This window comes from Acinonyx jubatus, chromosome C1 (assembly GCF_027475565.1).
Source record: "Acinonyx jubatus isolate Ajub_Pintada_27869175 chromosome C1, VMU_Ajub_asm_v1.0, whole genome shotgun sequence".
Taxonomy (NCBI): domain Eukaryota; kingdom Metazoa; phylum Chordata; class Mammalia; order Carnivora; family Felidae; genus Acinonyx; species Acinonyx jubatus.
Window position 1 is genome coordinate 164,161,341 of NC_069381.1, and position 21,698 is coordinate 164,183,038.

The 21,698-nt window shown below is 37.2% G+C and overlaps 1 protein-coding gene across 11 annotated transcripts in view; it reads right to left on the reverse strand.

Annotated features, from left to right (window-relative positions):
* The window catches only part of CCDC141 (coiled-coil domain containing 141), a 232,049-nt gene that overhangs the window by 34,561 nt on the left and 175,790 nt on the right, over positions 1-21,698 (reverse strand). For 8 of the 11 annotated variants that reach the window (XM_027055390.2, XM_027055389.2, XM_027055387.2 and 5 more), the window contains 5 exons: positions 16,544-16,723; positions 15,815-15,940; positions 13,361-13,549; positions 11,664-11,843; positions 9,805-9,954 (listed from right to left, as the gene is read on the reverse strand). In XM_027055390.2, coding sequence (XP_026911191.1) covers positions 9,805-9,954; positions 11,664-11,843; positions 13,361-13,549; positions 15,815-15,940; positions 16,544-16,723 — 825 coding nt within the window. The other 3 variants (XM_027055388.2, XM_053215389.1, XM_027055391.2) reach the window with 3 other exon arrangements.

The window sequence follows — 21,698 nt, forward strand, 5'->3', positions numbered from 1 at the left end:
ATAAAAAGTCTAAACACTTCAAGATATTGATAATCTTCAAAATGTATTCAGTGATTTTGCAATAGGAAACAAGTCTGGTATATGTGAAATTAAACATATCCCCAAAATATAAGTAAGCATAAATTGTTCTTTGTACTTCTTGATTTGTAATTTATAATTAGATTTATAAGTATAGAATATCCTTTGGCCTCCAAACATGACAATTGTTAACACACCATAGATTTTCAACAACTCAAATTTTCTTATTTTTATTGATTTGACATCAAGTGCCCCCATTCATTCTATTCTCAGTGCGCTAGCATTTGCCCCAGATCCTTTTACCTCCAGAGGCTCTTTTTTTTTTTTTTTAAATGTTTATTTGTTTATTTTTAAGAGAGAGCACAGGCAGGGGAGTGGCAGAGAGAGAGGGCGAGGCACAGAATCTGAAACAGACTCCAGGCTCTGAACTGTTAGCACAGAGCCTGGTGCAAGGCTTGAACTCCCCAACAGTGAGATCATGACCTGAGCCGAAGTCAGACACTTAACCGACTGAGACACCCAGGTGCCCCAAGGCACCCTTATGGCCATCAGGTATGAATTTATGAGGCTCCAACGAGCTGTTCCTGTTGAAGAGGTCAATGAAGAGTTGATATACAGACCACTGAGGACAATAGTGAGATGTAAGAGGAGACCCAATATGAGATTTAGTAGGAAAAGTACTTTATTTGTCCAAATCCAGTTTAAAAAAGTTATTTTTCATGAGCAGTTTCCAGAAGAGATTTCCTTGTTAGGTATAGGCCACTAACTTCAGATGTCCTTCCAATCCAAAGTAAAGTGACAGTGTCACCACTGATGGCAATGCTAACCTGTGTATAAACCAAGCATAGGGCTATGAACTGAGACTAGGGCATGCATCATGACAGCCCGGAGAACACACAGGTCACCTTTACCAGTGACCAAAGTTCTAGCAGCCCATTCCATTAAACACACCACTTTCTGTGCCCTTCTCCATATTCAAGAAAGATAAACATATTGACAGGTTCTTTATATTATCAGCAAGGGGAAGTACAGAGAAAACATAAACCTTCTTAGATTATATGGAAGCATTTAACAGCAAAAAATGAACAATGTCATGGTTGATAAATCTGAGCAATGATAAGAAAAGTCAGAAGCATATTAAAATTCTTTTCAATGGCAGCAAATAAATTATTTGGAAGGGAATAAGAGCTGTGTACATGCAGATTCTAGACTTGTAATGCATAAAAAAAATATATCTGCCCTAAAAAAATATTTCCTTTCTCAAAATGCTTACTTCAAATTCTGCATATTATAAAAACAGAACCTTGACTTTATCTTTACCATTTCTTGGAGACGATTATCTAGAAATGCCCTGGCAGACTTGCATGCATGGAAATTATTATGCTGATGCAATTTTTGCACCTGACACACCTATACCTAATCAGCATTGTTTATTTTATATGGTAAATGAAATTGTTGAAGATGAGTTTTAAGCTACCAATTAAGCCAAGCACAGAGACCATATTAAACATTGAAACTGATAAATCAGTAACATTCTGAAGAGGTGGAAAGAACTATAGTTCCAAAATTTGAAAACTATTTCTCTATTAGAACTCAGGAAAATATTTGAGAAGATCATATTTCTGTTGCTATACTTATGAAATAACCAATAAATATTTAACTTCTTTGACATTCAGTGTTTTAATCTGCACATGTTTGATTTTAGTGGGGGAAAAAACAAATGGGATTAAAATACAAAGGGACTACATCCTGCATTATTCACATAGAGCTTTGGCAGGAACTTTTTTCCCCAAAGTCACAATCAGCAACTATCTGAGGATAGTTCTTGTATTAAAATACAGATTCTTGTATTAAAAAAGATGGTCTCAATAAAGAGTTATTATTTAATGGGTACAGAACTTCTATTTGAGATGATGAAAAAGTTCTGGAAATGGAGAGTGGTAATGGTAGTATAACAGTGTGAATATACTTAATATCATTAACCTGTACCCTTAAAATGGCTAAGGTAGTAAATTTTATGTTACGTGTATTTTACCACAATTTAAAACATAATTTTTATCTTTAATAAAAATAAACATAAGAAAAGAAGAAAGAACAGGGAAAATATATGTCCTGTCACTAACACGCATCCATTAGAAAATAAAATGTTATATTCTTTTTTTCTCGTATTGGAACATGATATATATTATACACTTCAGTCGAGAGAAAGGAAGAGGGGTTCTGTCATCAATCTGATAATCATTGGATTACATCGGCTTGTTTAAATGGGAAAGATCAACATCTATTTGAAAACTATGTGATGAATGGAGAAAGGCTGAGCCTTAGCACTGTAATTCTAAACCATGAAATTTTAAATCTACTTTGGATCAAAAAATTTAAGACTGGTAAATGATGAGCACAATTTTATTTCTGTTTCTTCAGAATGTATGCACTTCCACTGAAGATGATTTATAAGACCAAAGAATGCTCATGGCACTATGGGTATGTGAAACGGACTCAGCTTCTTTCTGACACATGAGCTCCTTTGACAAAGTTGCTGGCACTTTTTCCTTTTGGTCCCACCAGAAATGCAGTTTAAATCTTGTACCTTTCCCAGATCAAATTTCAGACTATTGCAGATACAAGCGGAAGGCAACATGAACAAACTGCCTTTAGCAACTAGATTTTCAGAAAAATCTAATCGTGCCTAAATTTCTTACCTAAATGTTCCAACATGAAAACTTAACTTCCCATCTAATCCCCATATAACTTGTCATATTTTTAAAGAAACTGAGTGCCATGGTCGCTTGGCTATGGGATCATTGTTCCCGCAGCTGTTTCTAACTTTAGTTAGCTTGTCAACAATGGGGAATGGTGAAAATGGCCAAGACAACTGCTCAACAGGAGGACATAAGCAGGAAAGAACACCCAAAGCTGGACGGGAGAGTTTACCCTATTAGAAAATTTTTAATGTTGTTATAATCCACATTAACAACTTTTTCTAAAAGTGTTTAAAACACCAGGAGCATTTTCTTTTTCTAATGAATAATGTGATTTTCCAATCTATCTACTTGTTCAGCTCCTCCATATTTGTTATGGAATATGCAGACTAAGTTAATAGAGGTATAATTAGGAAAAAAAGTATTAAGACTTTGAAATTGTGGTTCTTTTGGGGGCACCTGGGTGGCTCAGTCGGTTAAGTGTCCGACTTCAGCTCAGGTCATGATCTCATGGCTTGTGGGTTCGAGCCCTGCATCAGGCTCTGTACTGACAGTTCAGAGCCCGGAGCCTGCTTCAGATTCTGTGTCTCCCCCTCTCTCTGCCCCTCCCCCCACTTGCACTCTATCTCTGTGTGTGTGTGTGTGTGTGTGTGTGTGTGTGTTCTCTCTCTCTCTCTCTCTCTCTCAAAAATAAATGAACATTTAAAAAATTTTTTTAATTGTAGTTCTTTTGAAACTAGCAGAATGAACATCGTCACCAGATTTCCCAGGGAGCAGTAAGCCTCTCTCAGGGTTAGGAATGAACAAAGCTTCCTTGGGAAGAAGCAGAAGCAAAAGGGGCTGATGACAACCAGGCTGGCTTGCTATTCTTAGTCTTGACGAAGCTGGTCAAGGCTGCTTTGGCAGAAGAATGTATTATTGTGAGTCTGGAGCTGGCAAGGCCAATTTATGTGAGGGAAATGGGATATTTTAAAACTAAGGAAACACATTAAAGACAAAAGCCTTTCATTGGACCTATGGCACAGGTTTGGCCAGAATCAAAAATACAAAATCAACAGCCCATTTCTCTTAAGGTCCACTTCATGAGCTTCATTTCTTGCCCATCCTTTCGCCCATTTTAGAAAAAAGCTTTCTGGTGTTCATTTTGAGTAACAGAGGCTTCACAGTTATTATGGCCCAGGGATACTTGCATTTGAAATGAAAGGACCCAAAATTTCATAATTCAACCTGAATGATTTGCTACAATTATTATGGGTAGAATATTAAGCCTAAGTCCTGGAGAGATTTGGGGACAAGGCTCCCTTGGCCTCCTTCTGCTTGGCAACTGCACCATTGCCTGCTATGCTCAGGGCCAGGACTGTAGCAGCAGAAGTGGGGCAGCTTGGACAGAGAAGATGGGTGCTCCATTTGACACTGGATGCGGCAGCATGTCTCAGTAATGGGTATTTTACAAACTCTGCAAGTTCACTGTCTTCATAATATATTTGTTTTATTTTCTGGACATGAAAACTATGATTTTATTTTATTTTATTTTATTTTATTTTATTTTATTTTATTTATTTTGGGGGGGGGGCGCAAGTGAGCAAAGGGCAGAGAATGAGAGAGAAAGAGAGAGAAGCAACACTCATGTTCACCCAAAGTGGGGCTCAAGCTCACCCGATGGGGGACTTGAACCCACGAACTGCAAGATCATGACCTGAGCTGAAGTCAGATGCTTAACCGACTGAGCCACCCAGGCACCCAAAAACTATGATTTTAAACTTCAACTCTCTATATTCTTCAGGAAAAAGAGTCACTTTGCAGATGTTAAACACCAAACTTCTAACACATTTTATGCCTATGGGATGGGCATTTTCAGAACAAATTATAATCTTTCCTATTCTCTTATACATACCCTCTGAATGGACCCACAGTGTGGCCTGGTCACGACTCATTGTGACTTGAAGTCCCATGGGCTTTAATTCACTCTGGACTCCATGTTTCCTGAGGACTGTTGTAGTCTTGTGGTCCAGTACATAGTAGCCACATTGGTGATATGTGTTGAATGATGATAGTTTAGTTTTTTCTTAAAATCACTAGTGAGGGCTATCAATCTGGAATACCTTTACTATACCACAATGCTGCCCCATTGCATGTTTTCTGCATCCATGCATTCTTTTTCTGCTTCTTGTCCTGCCAGTGGGTGACTCTCCATGGTCATTTTGTCAATCAATATCAAAGTGCTATACAATGTCAGGAAGTCTGATTTTATTAGTTGGATACGTGTCTCTCCCTCGATTCTAATTTACTGCTTCTAATCTGCCTTCTATCCCTGTAACTCAGATGACCGACTCATCCAAATTGACATAAAAATGTGTGTAAGTGGAACATGAGACTCTGACATATGGAATATACTATGTGTGAAGTAAGTCTTTTTCTGCTACCTTCCTGATGTTGCTGCAGTATAAAAATTTCTGGCTAAAAAAAAAAATTATATGAAAGCTTCTGTTTGCAAAACTTATTTTGGAAGAATGGACACCAACCCAATTCTGTCATTGCTATTTTTTTCAGCAAGGTAGTTGTTTGTGACCCATAAATAGACTCCAGTTACAAATTTCCATGAACATTATGTAAATGTAAAAGTAATTTTTTTGGTCAAGTTGCAGGTAGAAAACATGCTCAATATTAACGTATTACATTTCTAAATGAAGATATGTAAATGAATGAGTAACTAATAGTGTTCCATCACATATTACCACAGAGAGTGTCTGTAAATGCCTTGTGTATTAACAGCTTATTTATGTTGCCAGGCAAGAAAATATATAGTGAAATTCAACATTCATGCATACAAATGTATCTTTGGGTAAAATGAATGAAAAAAAACTCCCCAAAATCTGGCAGTCTGAAGGCTGTGAAGGTAGATGTGGAGAAAATGAGATTTTACAATTTCCTATGTCTTACATAGTGTATAAAATTAGACAGTGAGAATATTTTACCCAAAGATAATCAAGGCACAAAACCATGGTTCTTTATCTTTACAGAATATTATATCACATTTAAAAAAATCATATTTAGAACAGCCCACTTCATTTTGCCTTGAGGTACTGAGTCCTCTTCTGACGGCCTTTAGTGCAGTTATAACCATGTAAGTTAGTTAGGGAATCATCAAAGGAACTGTGCTATTAGCATCAGCATATAAACAGCTTGTAACAGATATGTCGTAAAATAAGGCTAGAAGAGGAAAACACAGAAAAAGGATTCATGGAACATTAGACCATGCAGTAGTTGAATGGGCTAAAACAGGAACGAGTAATGAACTCTGATATTAGCAAGTGACAGTGTGTCGGTGCCCAATAAATGCCAGTGCCCAATAAATGAGCTTTTGGCCCAAAGCTGACTCCTTAACACAACATGAACAGAAACTCTGCAGTTTGGTAGCACACTGCTCAAGTGAAAATCTTACACACCTCAGTTTTCTCATCTTAAAAATGAAGATGTCAAAGTAGAGATCTTTCAAAATCTATTTCAACTCAGCATCTGTGAACTTCCAAAAAGCACTTTAAGCACATTAGAAGCAAAACAATGTGTTTTCCAATCAACTTAAAAAATCAAATATAATGTTTGGTTTAGTTCCCTAGTGGGGTGTCTGACTTCATTTTTTTATACCAAAAAGTAGTGTAAACTATTGCTTTTAATTTTATATAATGTTTCAAGTACCTACACCAAATATTAATAACTATAATATAATAAAAATGTCTAGGGGCGCCTGGGTGGCTCAGGCAGTTGAGCGTCCGACTTCAGCTCAGGTCATGATCTTGTAGTTCTGACTTTGAGACCTACGTTGGGCTCTGCGCTGACAGCAGGGAACCTGGAGCCTGCTTCAGATTCTGTCTCTCTCTCTCTCTCTCTCTCTCTCTCTCTCTCTCTGCCCCTCCCCCATTTGTGCTCTTTCTCCCTCTCTCTCAAAAATAAATAAATAAAGCATTAAAAAAATTTCTAAGTGTATAAATATTTTCACCACTTGGAATTACCCATCTGCACTTTGATCTTCACAATAAAACTAGAGCATACATACATTTATTTTACTAAACTGTACTGAAAATATTCCTTCTGCTTATTTTCCCATTAGGCTTATGGTTGGAAATTCCAGGATGTGGATGCTAAACTGTGACATGCCTACTACATTTCTATAAGAAGGAAAGAAGAAACAGATCAAAGATTTTCAAAGATCTTTTAAATGTGAAATTGTAACTTACATCAAAGATTAGTTGGATATGAAGTAGAAGCAAATGGGAAGACTAGTTCTCTTAATGTTTAAGATCATGTTAAAGTGTTATCTGATTCCTAAAGCAAACCCACATGTATCTGGTTGCTCATTCCTGTTACGGTACAGACAATCCTGGGGTGTCCCTACTGTGACTACAAGGTACATTTGTCATCCTGGCTAGCTGGCTCCCAGCAGAGGCACATCACGAGGCAGCCTGTAAATAGAACCACTGTGGGAAGGGCCTGAACAGGAGGACCGAGCTCCATAAATGCCACAGCACTTCAGCAAGATGGAAACAGCCATAGGGAGCTAGGAATAAGACTTAGCCTCCTCCACTTCTGGCTTCAGTCAGTCTAGAGCTGAACATCCCTGCAGGGAGAGAGATTTTTGGCAAAACAAAAGTTTACCAAAGAAGAAGAGGAAGGAGGAGGAGGAAGAGGAGGGGAAAGGGGCAGGGGACAGGGTGGGGGAGAAGGAGGAGGACGATGGGAAGAAAGAAGATAACTTTGGAGAAAATGTGTAAATTGAGGCTAACAGAATGTTAGAGAAGCTTTAGCGCTTCCTTTTCCTGTACCTACTTTTGTAATGGACTTGTGACTAATGGACTCAGAAACATTTTACTCTAAATGGAGATAAGTCTGGAATTATATAGTACCTTGTCTTCTGCTGTCAGTTCTCAGTCAAAAATCAGGACCCCTTGGCACAAAAACAGACACTCAGATCAATGGAACAGAATAGAGAACCCAGAAATGGACCCACAAACATACGGCCAACTAATCTTTGACAAAGCAGGAAAGAATATCCAATGGAATAAACACAGTCTCTTCAGCAAGTGGTGGTGGGAAAACTGGACAGCGACATGCAGAAGAATGAACCTGGACCACTTTCTTACACCATACACAAAAATAAACTCAAAATGGGTAAAAGACCTAAATGTAAGACAGGAAGCCATCAAAATCCTCAAGGAGAAAGCAGACAAAAACCTCTTTGATCTTGGCTGCAGCAACTTCTTACTCAACACCATCTCTGGAGGCAAGGGAAACAAAAGCAAAAATGAACTATTGGGACCTCATCAAAATACAAAGCTTCTGCACAGTGAAGGAAACAATCAGCAAAACTAAAAGGCAACTGACGGAATAGGAGAGGATATTTGCAAATGACATATCAGACAAAGGGTTAGTATCCAAAATCTATAAAGAGCTTCTCAAACTCAACACCGAAAAAACAAATCATCCAATGAGGAAATGGGCAAAAGACACGAACAGACACTACTCCAAAGAAGACATCGAGATGGCCAACCGACACATGAAAAAATGCTCAACATCACTCATTATCAGGGAAATACAAATCAAAACCACAATGAGATACCACCTCACACTGTCAGAATGGCTAACATTAACAATTCAGGCAACAACAGATGTTGGCGATGATGTGGAGAAAGAGGACCTCTTTTGTACTGCTGGTGGTAATGCAAGCTGGTGCAGACACTCTGGAAAACAGTATGGAGGTTCCTCACAAAAATAAAAATAGAACTACCCTATGACCCAGCAATTGCACTACTAGGCATTTATCCAAGGAATACAGGTATGCTGTTTCAAAGGGGCACATGCACCCCCATGTTTATAGCAGCACTGTCAACAATAGCCAAAGTATGGAAAGAGCCCAAATGTCCATCAAAGGATGAATGGATAAAGAAGATGTGGTGTGTGTGTGTGTGTGTGTATATATATATATATATATATATATATATATATATATATATATAATGGAGTATTACTTGGCAATCAAAAAGAATGAAATCTTGCCATTTGCAACTATGTGGATGGAACTAGAGGGTATTATGCTAAGCAAAATTAGTCAGTCAGAGAAAGACAAATATCATATGACTTCACTCATATGAGGACTTTAAGACACAGAACAGATGAACATAAGGGAAGAGAAGCAAAAATAATGTAACAACAGGGAGGGGGACAAAACATAAGAGACTCATAAATATGGAGAACAAACTGAGGGTTACTGGAGGGGTTGTGGGAGGGGGGATGGGCTAAATGGGCAAGGGGCATTAAGGAATCTACTCCTGAAATCACTGTTACACTATATGTTAACTAATTTGGATGTAAATTAAAAAAAAATCAGGACCCTTGCCATCCTGATCTGTGTTTTTCCCCAAGGGTAGGTTTATTTAAATGGAAGTTTAACTAGGGGAAGGTGACTGTGACTCACTACATATTTGGGGGTTGGGTTTGGGTAGAATTGAGGAAGAGGAGGTAGAATTATGTGTTCGTGAGGGGGAGCATGGATGCAGAGGTTGACTTTCATGTTACTCTTTTTTTCTCTAGAAGTTATTTTGCCAGTAGGCTACTTCATTCGAGTAAACATGAAACCAGCCACTTGATTTTGGTGATAATACTTTGTAGACTCTGAGGCAAAGAGCCTGCTCCCCTGGCCCTTGGCACCCCCTTCACTATGAGTCAATGGTGCTTAAATAGAATCTCAGCAGGTTGGAGCTGGCTGCCTGGAGACAGCATCACTCTTTCTATCCTGACAGGCTGTATCCACTCAAGCAAGCAACTGCTGTACAGCCTTGGGTGGGGATAAGGAAACAAACAAAAGGCCATAATGGTACATTCTAGGTTTTTCTATTCATTGACAACATACTGACTTGGGTGCTTGAAATTTACTCAAACTTTCAGAGCCCTGAGACTATTGCTTGGTAGATTAAAGGTCAACATTGAATAAATGGTCGCCTGATTGTGTGTGCATGGGTGCAGACACTTGAGCCACATGCTTTAGGTTCAGAGCAACTTCTGGCAATATCGCTGCTCACTCCTACTACCCCACCTCATTTATATTGTCCCTTGTGGTGCAGTACTCCAAGCAGTGGATCAGGGTCCGTTCATACTCCTCGGCTTTGGCACGCAAGTTCACACCATCCCCCTCAAGGATGTCCAGCTGCTGCTGCAGGTTCTTGGCAGAAATGTTAGAGCAGTTCTGAAAATGGAATGGAAGTGCAAGTGACAAAGGGAACGGGCAAAACAGCAATGAGACGGATGTGCTATTTACCTGCTTTATGAAACTCATAGAGGACATTAAAAACTAGGTTCCTGGTTTACTTTACCTCAAGCATATCTGAATATGCTGTAATGATTTCAGAAAGAAGCCAGACACCAACATGTCAGGGAAGGCAAACCATTGCATTTCCAGTCTTGAAACTTAAGTTTTGAAGATTTGCTCATCACACCCAAGTCTTCAAAGACGTCGTTTATTATAAGGTATAATTTTTACTTCAAAAGCATAAAATATGCATCGGAAACCTTCAGCTTCTGCACTATAATTTTCCTGTCAACTTGAACTTAACCTCAGATTCATTATGGAAGTGCACCAATCTCTGCTCAGCACAGAGGGCTGCTGAGGCCAAGGCAGACAAGAGTTAGAGAACAATTTATATTATTTGTGCAAAGTGAGATGTCTTACTTTTTTTTTTGTAATATCTTTACTAATAAAATAAAACTCTTTAGAAAGAAAGTTCCTTCTTGGTAAAAACTGATTCTATTTTGCATTTCTGTCTTTTAGCTTAAAAAAAATTATGTTCTTTGCATTCCATATAGTTTAATGGATATCTTAAATGAACTTTGAAATAAAATTGACCATTATGATTTATTAATGTTATACATATTGGATAGAAAAAACAATCTTTTCTCACTAAACTTAGGAATTTAGAAAGGGATTTTTTTAAAATCGGAGTCCAATATATTATTTAGAAAAATTTGATCTGGAAATATTTTCTTCTCTTTTAGGCTCCTTTGTTAATGTCAGTCCACTGGCATAAAGCATGTCCAATGACTGGTGCCCAAGCCTTCTGCAAAGCCAGGAGGCTCCTCCATTCTGAGTTTTCATGGCTTGAGCAGCTTCTCTGGGCCTCAGATGCTTCTTTTATAAAATGAGTGTTGTGGGCTGGCTTATGTCTAGAATACCTTCCAGATCTGGAATGCTAAAGCAGCATTGGTCCAATCAAAATATAATCTGAGCCACATGAATAATTTAAAATTTTGTAGTAGTCATATTAAAAAGTAAGAAAGAAACAGGTGAAATTCATCTTCATAATGTGGATTGTTCTACCAAATATGTCCAAATATCATCATTTTAATATGTAACCAAATGTAGACAATATTAATACAGTTTTTATACTAAGTCTTTGAAATCTAGTTAATTGTTGCTAAACTTCTGTCAGAAATACTTGATCTGTATTCAAACTTCATAGTTGATAACTTAAAATGTAGATTCACATACCCAAGCTGTTCCCAACATACATAAAAGTTTTCCCATAATTACACTGTCAGTTTAAATTTTTTAAATTAATTAAAAATAAATAAAATTAGAAGTTCAGTTCTTTCATTGCATTAGGCACATTTCAAAGGTGAAAAATTGACTGCCATATTAGACAACACAACTCTACAATTCTATTTTTAATTAGCATGAGAATAGGTGTATAAAACAAGACTTGTATAAACAGATTTTCTCCTTAAATATTTTTTCTTTTGTTATAGGTGGTAGACATTCACCACAAATAACTATCCCAGTGGCTTAATGTATTTTTTAACTTAACATGTACTAGGCAATCTGCCTGGTTTCATTGATATTATAATAACCAAACTCTCAGCTTTAGTTAGATATGAATGATGGTGTTCTAAGTTGCTTACAGGTCGCTGTACTGAAGAGATGATGTCCACTCCCAGGGAAAGGGCCAGTTTATGGAGCTGCTCAATATGTGCCTGCTTCTCCTGAGAGCGACTGAGCTGAACCTGGGCTTCGTGGCCATCCTCCAGCTCCTTTGGCTGTTCTAAAAACTCCATTTCTCTTGATTTGATGAGATGACCCAGCTGAAATTTAGGATGTTAACAATTAACATAGGTTTCATATTTTCAGGAAGACAGATTTTTTTTTTTAAACAAAAAGCCTACTTCCTATAACCAATTTTACTACCTGGACAAAATGTTGCCAAGCTCATCTATAATTACTAGTGTTATAGACAAATAAATGTTACAGGGCTTCAAACCAAGAGGGTAAAATTGAGGAACTAATACTACCAGTTCTGTTAAAGAAGGTCATAGCCTAAAACCTTTGCAAGATCTAGGCTTGTGATCCGAGTAAATTCAGAGGCTATTTTAAAGGGATATCAACACATCTCCATTTTCTGTTAATAGAAACTAATAATGTGATGCCTGAGTGGCTTATTTGACTAAGCATCTGACTCTTGATTTGGGCTCAGGTCAAGATCTCACAGTTTGTGAGCTTGAGCCCCTCATCAGGCTCTACATTGACAATGCAGAGCCTGCTTGGGATTCTCTCTCTCCCTTTGTCTCTGCTGCTCCCTGCTCTCTCTCTCTCTCTCAAAAATAAATAAGTAAACATTTAAAAGAAAGTAGAAGCTAATAACTTGAACTTGTACTAAGCACTCCTTAATGTCAGGTACTTAAGATACAAAAAAAAAAACCCAAAAAACACATGAATTTATTTTCTTTCCTCAGAGAGCTTACACTTGAAGGGAGAAAGTAATTAAGAATCAAGATACTAAAAATGACAGATGTGTGAGATAAACTATGAAAGTTCTGGGAATTTAGAAAAGAAACAAATCACTCCAAGTAAGGTAGGCTTGTTGGAAGCAAGGATAGAGTTTAAATAGTAGAGAAGAGCAAAAAGGACCTGTCAAATAATAGCAGCCTGTCAAATAATAGCAAATAATAGAGTCAAGGCTTGGAGTGAGGAAGGTGTGCATCATCTTTAAGGGACAAAGAAAAGCTCAGTTTGGCTGGAATGTAAGGGAGGATAGAAGCTAGTGAGAAAAAGTTAAAGGCCAGATTGTGGAAAACTTCTGATACCAGAAAAAGCAACTTGGCCTTTATTACACAATAATTTATTTCTAATTTCATAGTTTAAAGTTTATTTCTTTATTTTGAGAACAAGTGAGAACCAGGGAGAGTCAGAGAGAGAGGGAAACAGAGAATCAGAAGTAGGCTCCATGCACTGTCAGTGTGAGCCTGATGTGGAACTTGATCTCGTGAACCATGAGATCATGACCTAAGCTGAAATCAAGAGTTCACTGCTTAACTGACTGAGCCACTCAGGTGCCCTTCTAATTTCATAATTTAAAACTGAGGGTCTTGGGGCACCTGGTTAAGCATATGACTCTTGATTTTGGTTCAGGTCATGATATGACAGTCATGAGATCGAACCCCACCTTGGGCTCCATGCTGGGCATAGAACCTGCTTGAGATTCTCTCTCTGCCTGTTCCACTGCTCACTTGCTCTCTCTCTTTCTTTCTCTCAAATAAATAAATAAATAAATAATAAAAAAAATAGAGCTGAGGGTCTTCCAGATATCCATGACAAGTCCTACCTTTTCCTTAACTTGATGGAATTGGACTACTTTGTACAGGATATCCTCATAATCTTGGATTCTCTCTTGCTGTTTTTGATGGAGGTGAATAAGCTCCTTCAGTTGTTGAGACTTCTCTCTAACAGGGGCTCCTTTGCCAGTTAACTCTTCTGATTCTTTTACAATGTATTGAACTTCAACGTTCAGTTGCTAAAGAAGTTGAAAGAAATAAAAGATATCCAGCTTTTAGACAGCTTTTTCCTTTATAACTGACTATAGGAAGGTCTCAATCACTATTCTTTCATTTGCTAACTATTATTTATTGTCAGCCCCACCCCATCCTTGCAAATCCAGGCTTTGTGTTTGATGCTAAGGATACATTATTCTATTCCCATCTTCTTAGAAATTAAAAAAAATTTGCTATAAATGCAAAAAACATGTTTCAAAGCTAGGTGGTGAAATAGAAAGTCACATATTTCTGTGGCACACCAAATATTCCAGTTATCTGTTAAATGAATGCATTTTAGATATTTTATGAAGCCATGATCATCTCTGATATTTAATGTAAACTAGAATCAGTATGATAAAAACATCAAGAGAAGACAAGTCTAAAAATACATTGGGGGAATTATTTGTCCTTCATGATAACAGAATGATCAGAATGAACTACCAGCTGAGCAATGTGGTAGATATGCTACTTTAAAAACAGTCATCCCAGAATCCACAAATAGACACCACATGTAGAGAGGGATAAAGCAGCTTCCTTTTCCCTAGGACCACTCAGATACCCCTTGTAGGAATCCAGATTTTGGGATAGAACTTGCAAATGCTGGACAACTCAAAGAGGAAGCCACTATAATGTCAGGGATGGAGCTTATATCAAGGAGAAAAGTAGTGGAAATCATTTAGGCTAAGGAAATACTTTGCAGAAGAGTAGGCTAATAAAGGTCTTCAAATTGAAATCAAGCATAGGGGAATCAAATATATGCATACCACAGTGACAGAACTAATGAAGCTTGGGAATGGCCCCTGACTTAGAAGAATTTACTCACGCATGCATGTGCAGGGCCACGTGCATGCATACATACACAAAATGCCAGTAGGCATATAACACAAGGTATATCAAAGTAGCTAACATGTAGGCTAATTGAATTTTCTAAGAATTTATAGAAAAGACTTCACCATGGGCTACAATGGTGTGTGTGTGTGTGTGTGTGTGTGTGTGTAGGAGGTAGTTTTATGCTATATCAGTTTTACCTTTAAAGAATCTGAAATAGGGGTGCTTGGGTGGCTCAGTTGGTTAAGTGTCTGACTTTGGCACAAGTCATGATCTCATGGTTCATGAGTTCAAGCCTCGTGTCAGACTCTGTGCTAACAGCTCATAGCCTGGAGCCTGCTTTGGAGTCTGTGTCTCCCTCTCTCGCTGCCCCTCCCCCACTCATGCTCTCTGTCTCTCAAAAATAAATAAACGTTAAAAAAAATTAAAAAAAAAGAATCTGAAATAGATCTTCCCTAAAGGAATCTTCAGTCTTCTGATTTGGCATTCTTTAAAGCCAACATTTTTGAAGTAGCAACCAACAGCAATGCAGATATCTTAACTTTGCAGTGAAGAACAAGAAGTCAGGCAAGAGGACAGCATGACTGGCAAATATTTTTGACAGTTGTATCAGGTTTAGGAGCGGCAGGAGGTGGAGGGTATGGAATGCATGGGCAGTCTGGGCCTGGGAACATGACTCATGGTTTTATCTCTCATCTTCTGAGGGCTCTCTGAGAGGGAGAATGGGAGAGCACAGCAAGATTCCTGGGAGAGTGGTAGGAATCTGGGGTGCCAGTGAATGGGGATGGTGACATCATAGTGGTGATTTCAAGGACAAAGGGGAGCAGAGCCTCTGTGTCAGAGCTTGCTCACCCTTGTTCTGAGATGTCTTAATCTAAAACATGTCTATAGGGAAATAATTAAAATGAATATATGTGATAGCTTAATGTAAATTCAAATAATCTAAGATAATATATCAGGCATTTTGTAGCCTGAATATTTGTGTATCATCAAATACAGAATAGTGCAGAAAAACAGTAAGAAAAATGTGTTTTTAAAGTGTAATTTTAGGGGTGCCTGGATGGCTCAGTTGGTTGAGAGTCCGACTCTTGATATCAGCTCAGGTCATGACCTCATGGTTCACGAGATGGAGCCCCATATCAGGCTCTGTGCTGACAGCACAGGGCATGCTTGGAATTCTCTCTCTCCCTCTCTCTCTCTGCTCCTCCTCTGCTCTAGTGTGGGCACATGCACTTTCATTCTCTCTCTCAAAATAAATAAACAAACATTTAAAAAAAAAAGTGGAGCTTTAGACAAACCATGCTTTTGTTTAAAAAATAACAATTCACCAGTCTGTTAAAATTAATTAGGTAAATCTCAACTGAACAGTTTTTGATTTTTTTTCCCATTCACCCAAGTCCATCAATCTGTTTCTTCACCTGGAGGTGAGGCTTCATTTCACTCCATTTTTTCTGTAGACCTAAAATGGTCTGGAGGCTCCCTCCAAGGTCAAGTGCAGACACAGGCATAAGTGCTTCCTGAAGAAGTTTTAAGTTGTAAGTGGTCTGAAATATATATTAGATAGTTATGTGTTTATGTTCTTGGACACCATTGGCAATCCACTGATGACTGGTGCATCATCAAACTTTTCAGTCCCCATGAAAACACTCACTACCTCAAGTGATTCTGTGGTCCTAAACTACCAATGAACAAAACCACAGGCCCTGGGTTTCCTTTACTTTACGTTTTGTTTTGTTTTGTTTTGTTTTGTTTTGTTTTGTTTTGTGGTAAAATACACATAACAAAATTTACCATTTTAAACAGTTGCTAATTGTGCAGTTTTGTGGCATCAGAACATTCACATTGCTGAGCATCCATCGCCACCATCTCCAGAACTTCTTGCCATCCCAAACAGAAACCCCATACCCATTTACCAGGAACTTCCATTCCCTCCTTCCCTCAGCCCCTAGTAACCTCTATTCTGCTTTCTCTCTTTACGAATTTGACAACTCTGGGTAGCTCCTGTAGGTGGGATCATACAACATTTACCCTTTTGTGACTGCCTTATTTCACTTAGCATCATGTTTTACAGTCTCTTCTATGTTGCAGTGTACATCAGAATTTCATTCCTTTTTAAGACTTAATGATATCCATGCATGTTCCTGTACCTTTCTAAGTTGTTCTTTGAATGCTCCCCACTGCTGTTTCACAGGTTTGCTTGCTGTGGCTTTAAGTTGCCATGTCATCCGAAGGTGGCTGAGTTCTTCTCTTTCTGCCTTCTGGCTTTCCATAGTGTTCTCCATAAAGTGCACTTCATTTTTCACATTTAGTATTTCATTCTTTTTTGCCTGTTAAATTAATAATCCATATAATGGCTTTTCTTCCCCAAGAGACACAACATTTTTGTATACACTCTTTTAGGAGACAAACACTTGATCATGGCCACCACGGAGCATGGTTCTGAGATCAAGACAAATCTGGAATGCTTGTGTAAAGGCACAGTGGGGCTCTCAGAACCTCTGGTCTATGCTCGGACACCAGGTCCTGAGTACTTTAAAATCCAGTAGTGTTTGACTCCCCACCCTCTCCACCCCTGGCCAGAGTCTGGTTATTTCCTGGGGCTTAAGGGGTGATTAAATGAGTGTCAGGATCCAGAAATGTTGAAGTTAAGATTATTTTAATGCATAAGTTTTGAAGTATATTCCATCTTTTATTTTAACATTGTAAATAATGTTAAATAACTCATTAGAATATGTCAAAGTCTCAGCACCAGGAAATATGAGGGGTCTGCTTTTCTCTTTCAACTATCCCATTGTATATACTACAGTTATTTCAAATTTTCTTTGTGAACAGTTCTTAAAGCTACTCCCTTTTGTAAGAACTGAAATGTACATCTATATATCTCCGTATTTTTATCTCTATTATGCACCTATAATACACAGCAGAACCCATCCTAAACAATATTTTTTAAATCCCTGCTATAAATAAAGTTAGGGTATCTTTCACATATTATTAAGAAACTATTAATCAGAATCACAACATCTAAATTCAGAGTCCTCTTCATTTCTACATGTCCAATTTCTACATGTTCTGGCTGCCTGATTTGAAAGCCTACAAACAATGGTTTTAAACAGGGGAAATTCAATTGCAGTCAGAAGAATAAAAGAAGTAAAGAGTAAGACCATGTACTTTTTTGTGAGTGCAAACATTAAAAAAATGCAGAAGAATATTTAGTTGACAAAACAATGTTTTTTTACTTTGATGGCTAGCCTTTCTCAATAAATCCTTGAATTTCTCAGGAGCAAATGTGCATAGATTTCTATACAGTAAAATCTTGGTTTGCAAGCGTAATTCATTCTGGAAACATGCTTATAATCCAAAGCACTTGTATATCAAAGCCAACTTCAAGAACCATTGGCTCAGTTGTGATCGTGTGACATTCGGCATTATGTCCTACTTGTACTCCAAGACATCGTTTGTTTATCAAATTAAAATGTATTAGAAATGTTTGCTCATCTTGTGGAACACTTGCAGAACAAGTTACTCATAATCCAAGGTTTTACTCTAATCACAATTACAGCTAGGGATCTAGAAGTCAAGGGATCTTTTAGATTGTAGTCAGAAGACAGTGTCATAAATGTGTGCTGGAGTATTTTAACAGACCATCTTATTTCTAAATTATTTTAAATGACATTAATATTTCACATTTATATTTTTATATTAATTTAGACATTATAAAGTGCCAATTAATTACAAAAGAATATAATTGCAAGTTCTAAATAAGATCTCTCCTATGAATTTGGGGATTCAGAAATAATATATGCTGTAACTATGGTCAACAAGATGATAATATATCATGAAAGATATCAGACAACTTCAGCAGAACCCATCCTGAACAATATTTTTTTAAAAGATGCTATAAATAAAGTTAGGGTATCTTTCACATATTATTAAGAAACTATTAAGCAAAATATAATATATAATTTAGTGTAAACTTGGAAATTGCAGCATATCAATGTCGACTATAATCAGCAGGGTATGATTCTAGTGAGGCCTGGAAAAGGAAGTGCACAGTAGTATTTGTGCTATCTAGCTAGCAGGATTCAAGAAGAGTGATTATGTACTTGGCAGACTTGAGTATTTTGACCACTCACCAAGATTAAATAATTTGCCCAAGGTCTAGTTAGTGAACACGCTACTCATTCTACTTCTGTTTAGGGGCATGGAAAAAATTGTCATAATCTTATCTAATAGGGTACTAAATTACCCATTTTCCATTTGGATTCAGGCACAATGAATGGTGTGTCTTGTTTTCCAGACACGTTGATAACAGGAAGGCAGTATCCTGGATAGCATCCTTGATATTCACTGCTATATATTAGTAAATTAGCACTTTCATTAACATGTCTGCCCAGAGTCCTCACATAAATCAATTTCTCTGATCTTGATGATTTTTTTAGATGAACTGAAAAATTTTCGGTGTCAACCTTGAAAAGATGAGCCACAGCAACCCAATCAAGAGCAGAACATTCAGTGGAAAATGCCAGCAGGCCTTCTTCCTCTTTAGCAACCACAAACTGGTTACCACATTTCAACAATAATGTTTGTTTGAAATCCTGATGGTCCAAAAAATATGAAGAAATTAAAACTGTGTTTTACTTGCTTTACCAATGATTTCCTATCTCAGAATGTTACTGAACTAATAAAGTTAACTATTATGTGGATCTTAATTCTTACCAGTAAGGAAGAATTTTATTATATGACAGTTTTTAAGGGCCTTGAGGTAAAGCATGTGTTTTTATACATAATGTCTGATATTTGATGAATATTCACCAGTCCTGCCAACACAGGGCTATATGACTGGAAACCAAGAGAAAAAAGTAGACAACAGAAACAACTCCAGGCTCAGATGTTGGAGTTAGCTGACAAACACTTTGAAATACCCATGATTAATATGATCAAGAGAGTACAGGACAGATGTAGAGAGGACAGGAGAGATAATTGCATTGGTAATTGAAATCTAATTAAAAAAAAGATACAACTGGAAATTTCATAACTGAAAAGTAAATTTCTGAAATGAAGTCGTAATAAAAAGGATAGACAAAAATGCAATTTGCAAATATTTGAATTCCTTCTGGGTGTAAATTAGAGAAGTACACAATTAAGAGACTAAAGACTATATAACGAACAAAGTAAAAATGTGAAAGGTGACAGATCAACAGATAATACATGTTCTAAATGTTCCAAATGAAAAATCACTTAATTAGTTTTTACAGTAAAGCACCCGTACAACATAAGAACATGGGCGAATTGCTTAGCAAGTTTTCTCTGATGCTTAAGAATAGCATTAGATAAATCAGCACTATAAATACTTTTTTTCCCCACATAGACTTAATAAGAATGGTCTTCAAACCACGAAGGTTGAGCTAGAGAAGATAAAGAGTTGCTCAGAGTGATGAGAAGAGTTACAGAACCTAATTCTTCCAGATGAATTCAGTCTCCAGACTGAGATTGATCACATTTCAGAGCACTGGGAAAATTGCAGATGTCAGTTATCTTTGCAAATCTACAGAAAATAAGAAAAGTGCCAGAAAGTTAGAGAAAGGAGAATGCCCTGGTTTTCACAAGGGGGAAAAGGATGGACTACATAATTTACAGATTGGTAAGACCTACATTGATAATTAGTGCAGTAAGTTCATCATTGATCAAGAAGCTTGTAAGCACTTTGGGAAGAATTCCCTGATCACAAGGAGTCAACCTGATTTATGTCAAATTATACTTATGTAATGGATAGGATACTTTGTAGGCAGACCTTTCTTTGAGCTGTCTCTCTCACTACAGACTTAGGAAAAAAGTTGTGAATTAATGGTTGAAATAAAGTACTATTGGAAGTGTCTGTGATTGTTTAAAAAAACTGTCTAATCAAGCAATTGCTGAATGGGTTGGGACATCAACTTGCCCCATAGACACTTTTATTAAAGCTCTACTTGCAGCCATAGAAGGCCTACTTATCAAATATATAGACTTAAACTTAGAAAAGATGGCTAATGTAGTAGATAGCAGAGTCAAGTTTACTTTAATAAGATGGAATCATAGGTAAAATGAAATTAAATAGTAATAAATAAATATAAAGGCCCACATTTGTATATGAAAGATAAATTCTTGACCAATATAAGATGGGAGTGATCTAGATTGGCAGGAATTGCAATGAAAATGTAATGGGAGTTGTATTTGATCACAAGCCTAATATGAATCAGCAAAGTGAAATTATTGCTAAAAATGCTAGCATAGTCTTAGGTCTCCTTGGTAAAAAATGATGTCCACTTTGTTGTACTTTGTGTTGATGTTGTACCTCACTTTTTGGTTACATTTCATGAATGATTTTGGCAAACCATAGAAAATTCTGGGAGGGATAATCAGGATGCAGAGAGAAGTGAAACTGTCTCACAAATGATGGAAAGGATTTATATGTGGTTAGCTGCCTAAAAAACTCAGATTAGACATAGCAACTGTTTTCAATGTTTGAAGGACTTACATGTGTAAGAAGAATGAAATGTGAATTTTTTTTCCCCTGTGTAGCTACAGAGGGTCAGAAACAGATACAAAGACAGATTTGGCTTAACATTAAAAAAAAAAAAAAAAGGTTTCTAGTAGCTGGGATTTTGTAACAATGAAATGAGCAGTTTCATTAGGAAGATACTTGAGGCATTAAAGGAGAGTTGGAGAAGCTATTTTTTAAAACTCTGTAGAGAACTTTATCAGCCACAGGTTGATATAAAGATTCTAGGGTATTTTACAAATACAACTTAACTAAAATTTAGAGTACATTTCTAAATATAATGGAGCTTCACTATGGAAAGATCTGCTATGGTATGAAATTTTTCAAAATGATGATTCATCCTAGATATTGTCTTAAGCTCCTGGAAATTTTGTAAAGACCTTGTTACATATTCTCAAAATAACACAGAACTTTTGCATGAACCTCTACTGACGTCTCTGTGTAATAGTGGCAATGTTGTATTTGGATGACAGTCACTCTTTCTTCTTAGTAGTTAAAATAGTCTTCATTATATCTGTGTGGATGGAACTAGGGGGTATTATGCTAAGCGAAATTAGTCAGAGAAAGACAAATATCATATGACTTCACTCATATGAGGACTTTAAGATACAAAACAGATGAACATAAGGAGAAGGAAGCAAAAATAATATAAAAACAGGGAGGGGGACAAAACACAAGAGACCCTTAAATATGGAGAACAAACAGAGGGTTATTGGAGGGGCCGTGGCAGGGGGGGTGGGCTAAATAGGTAAGAAGCAATAAGG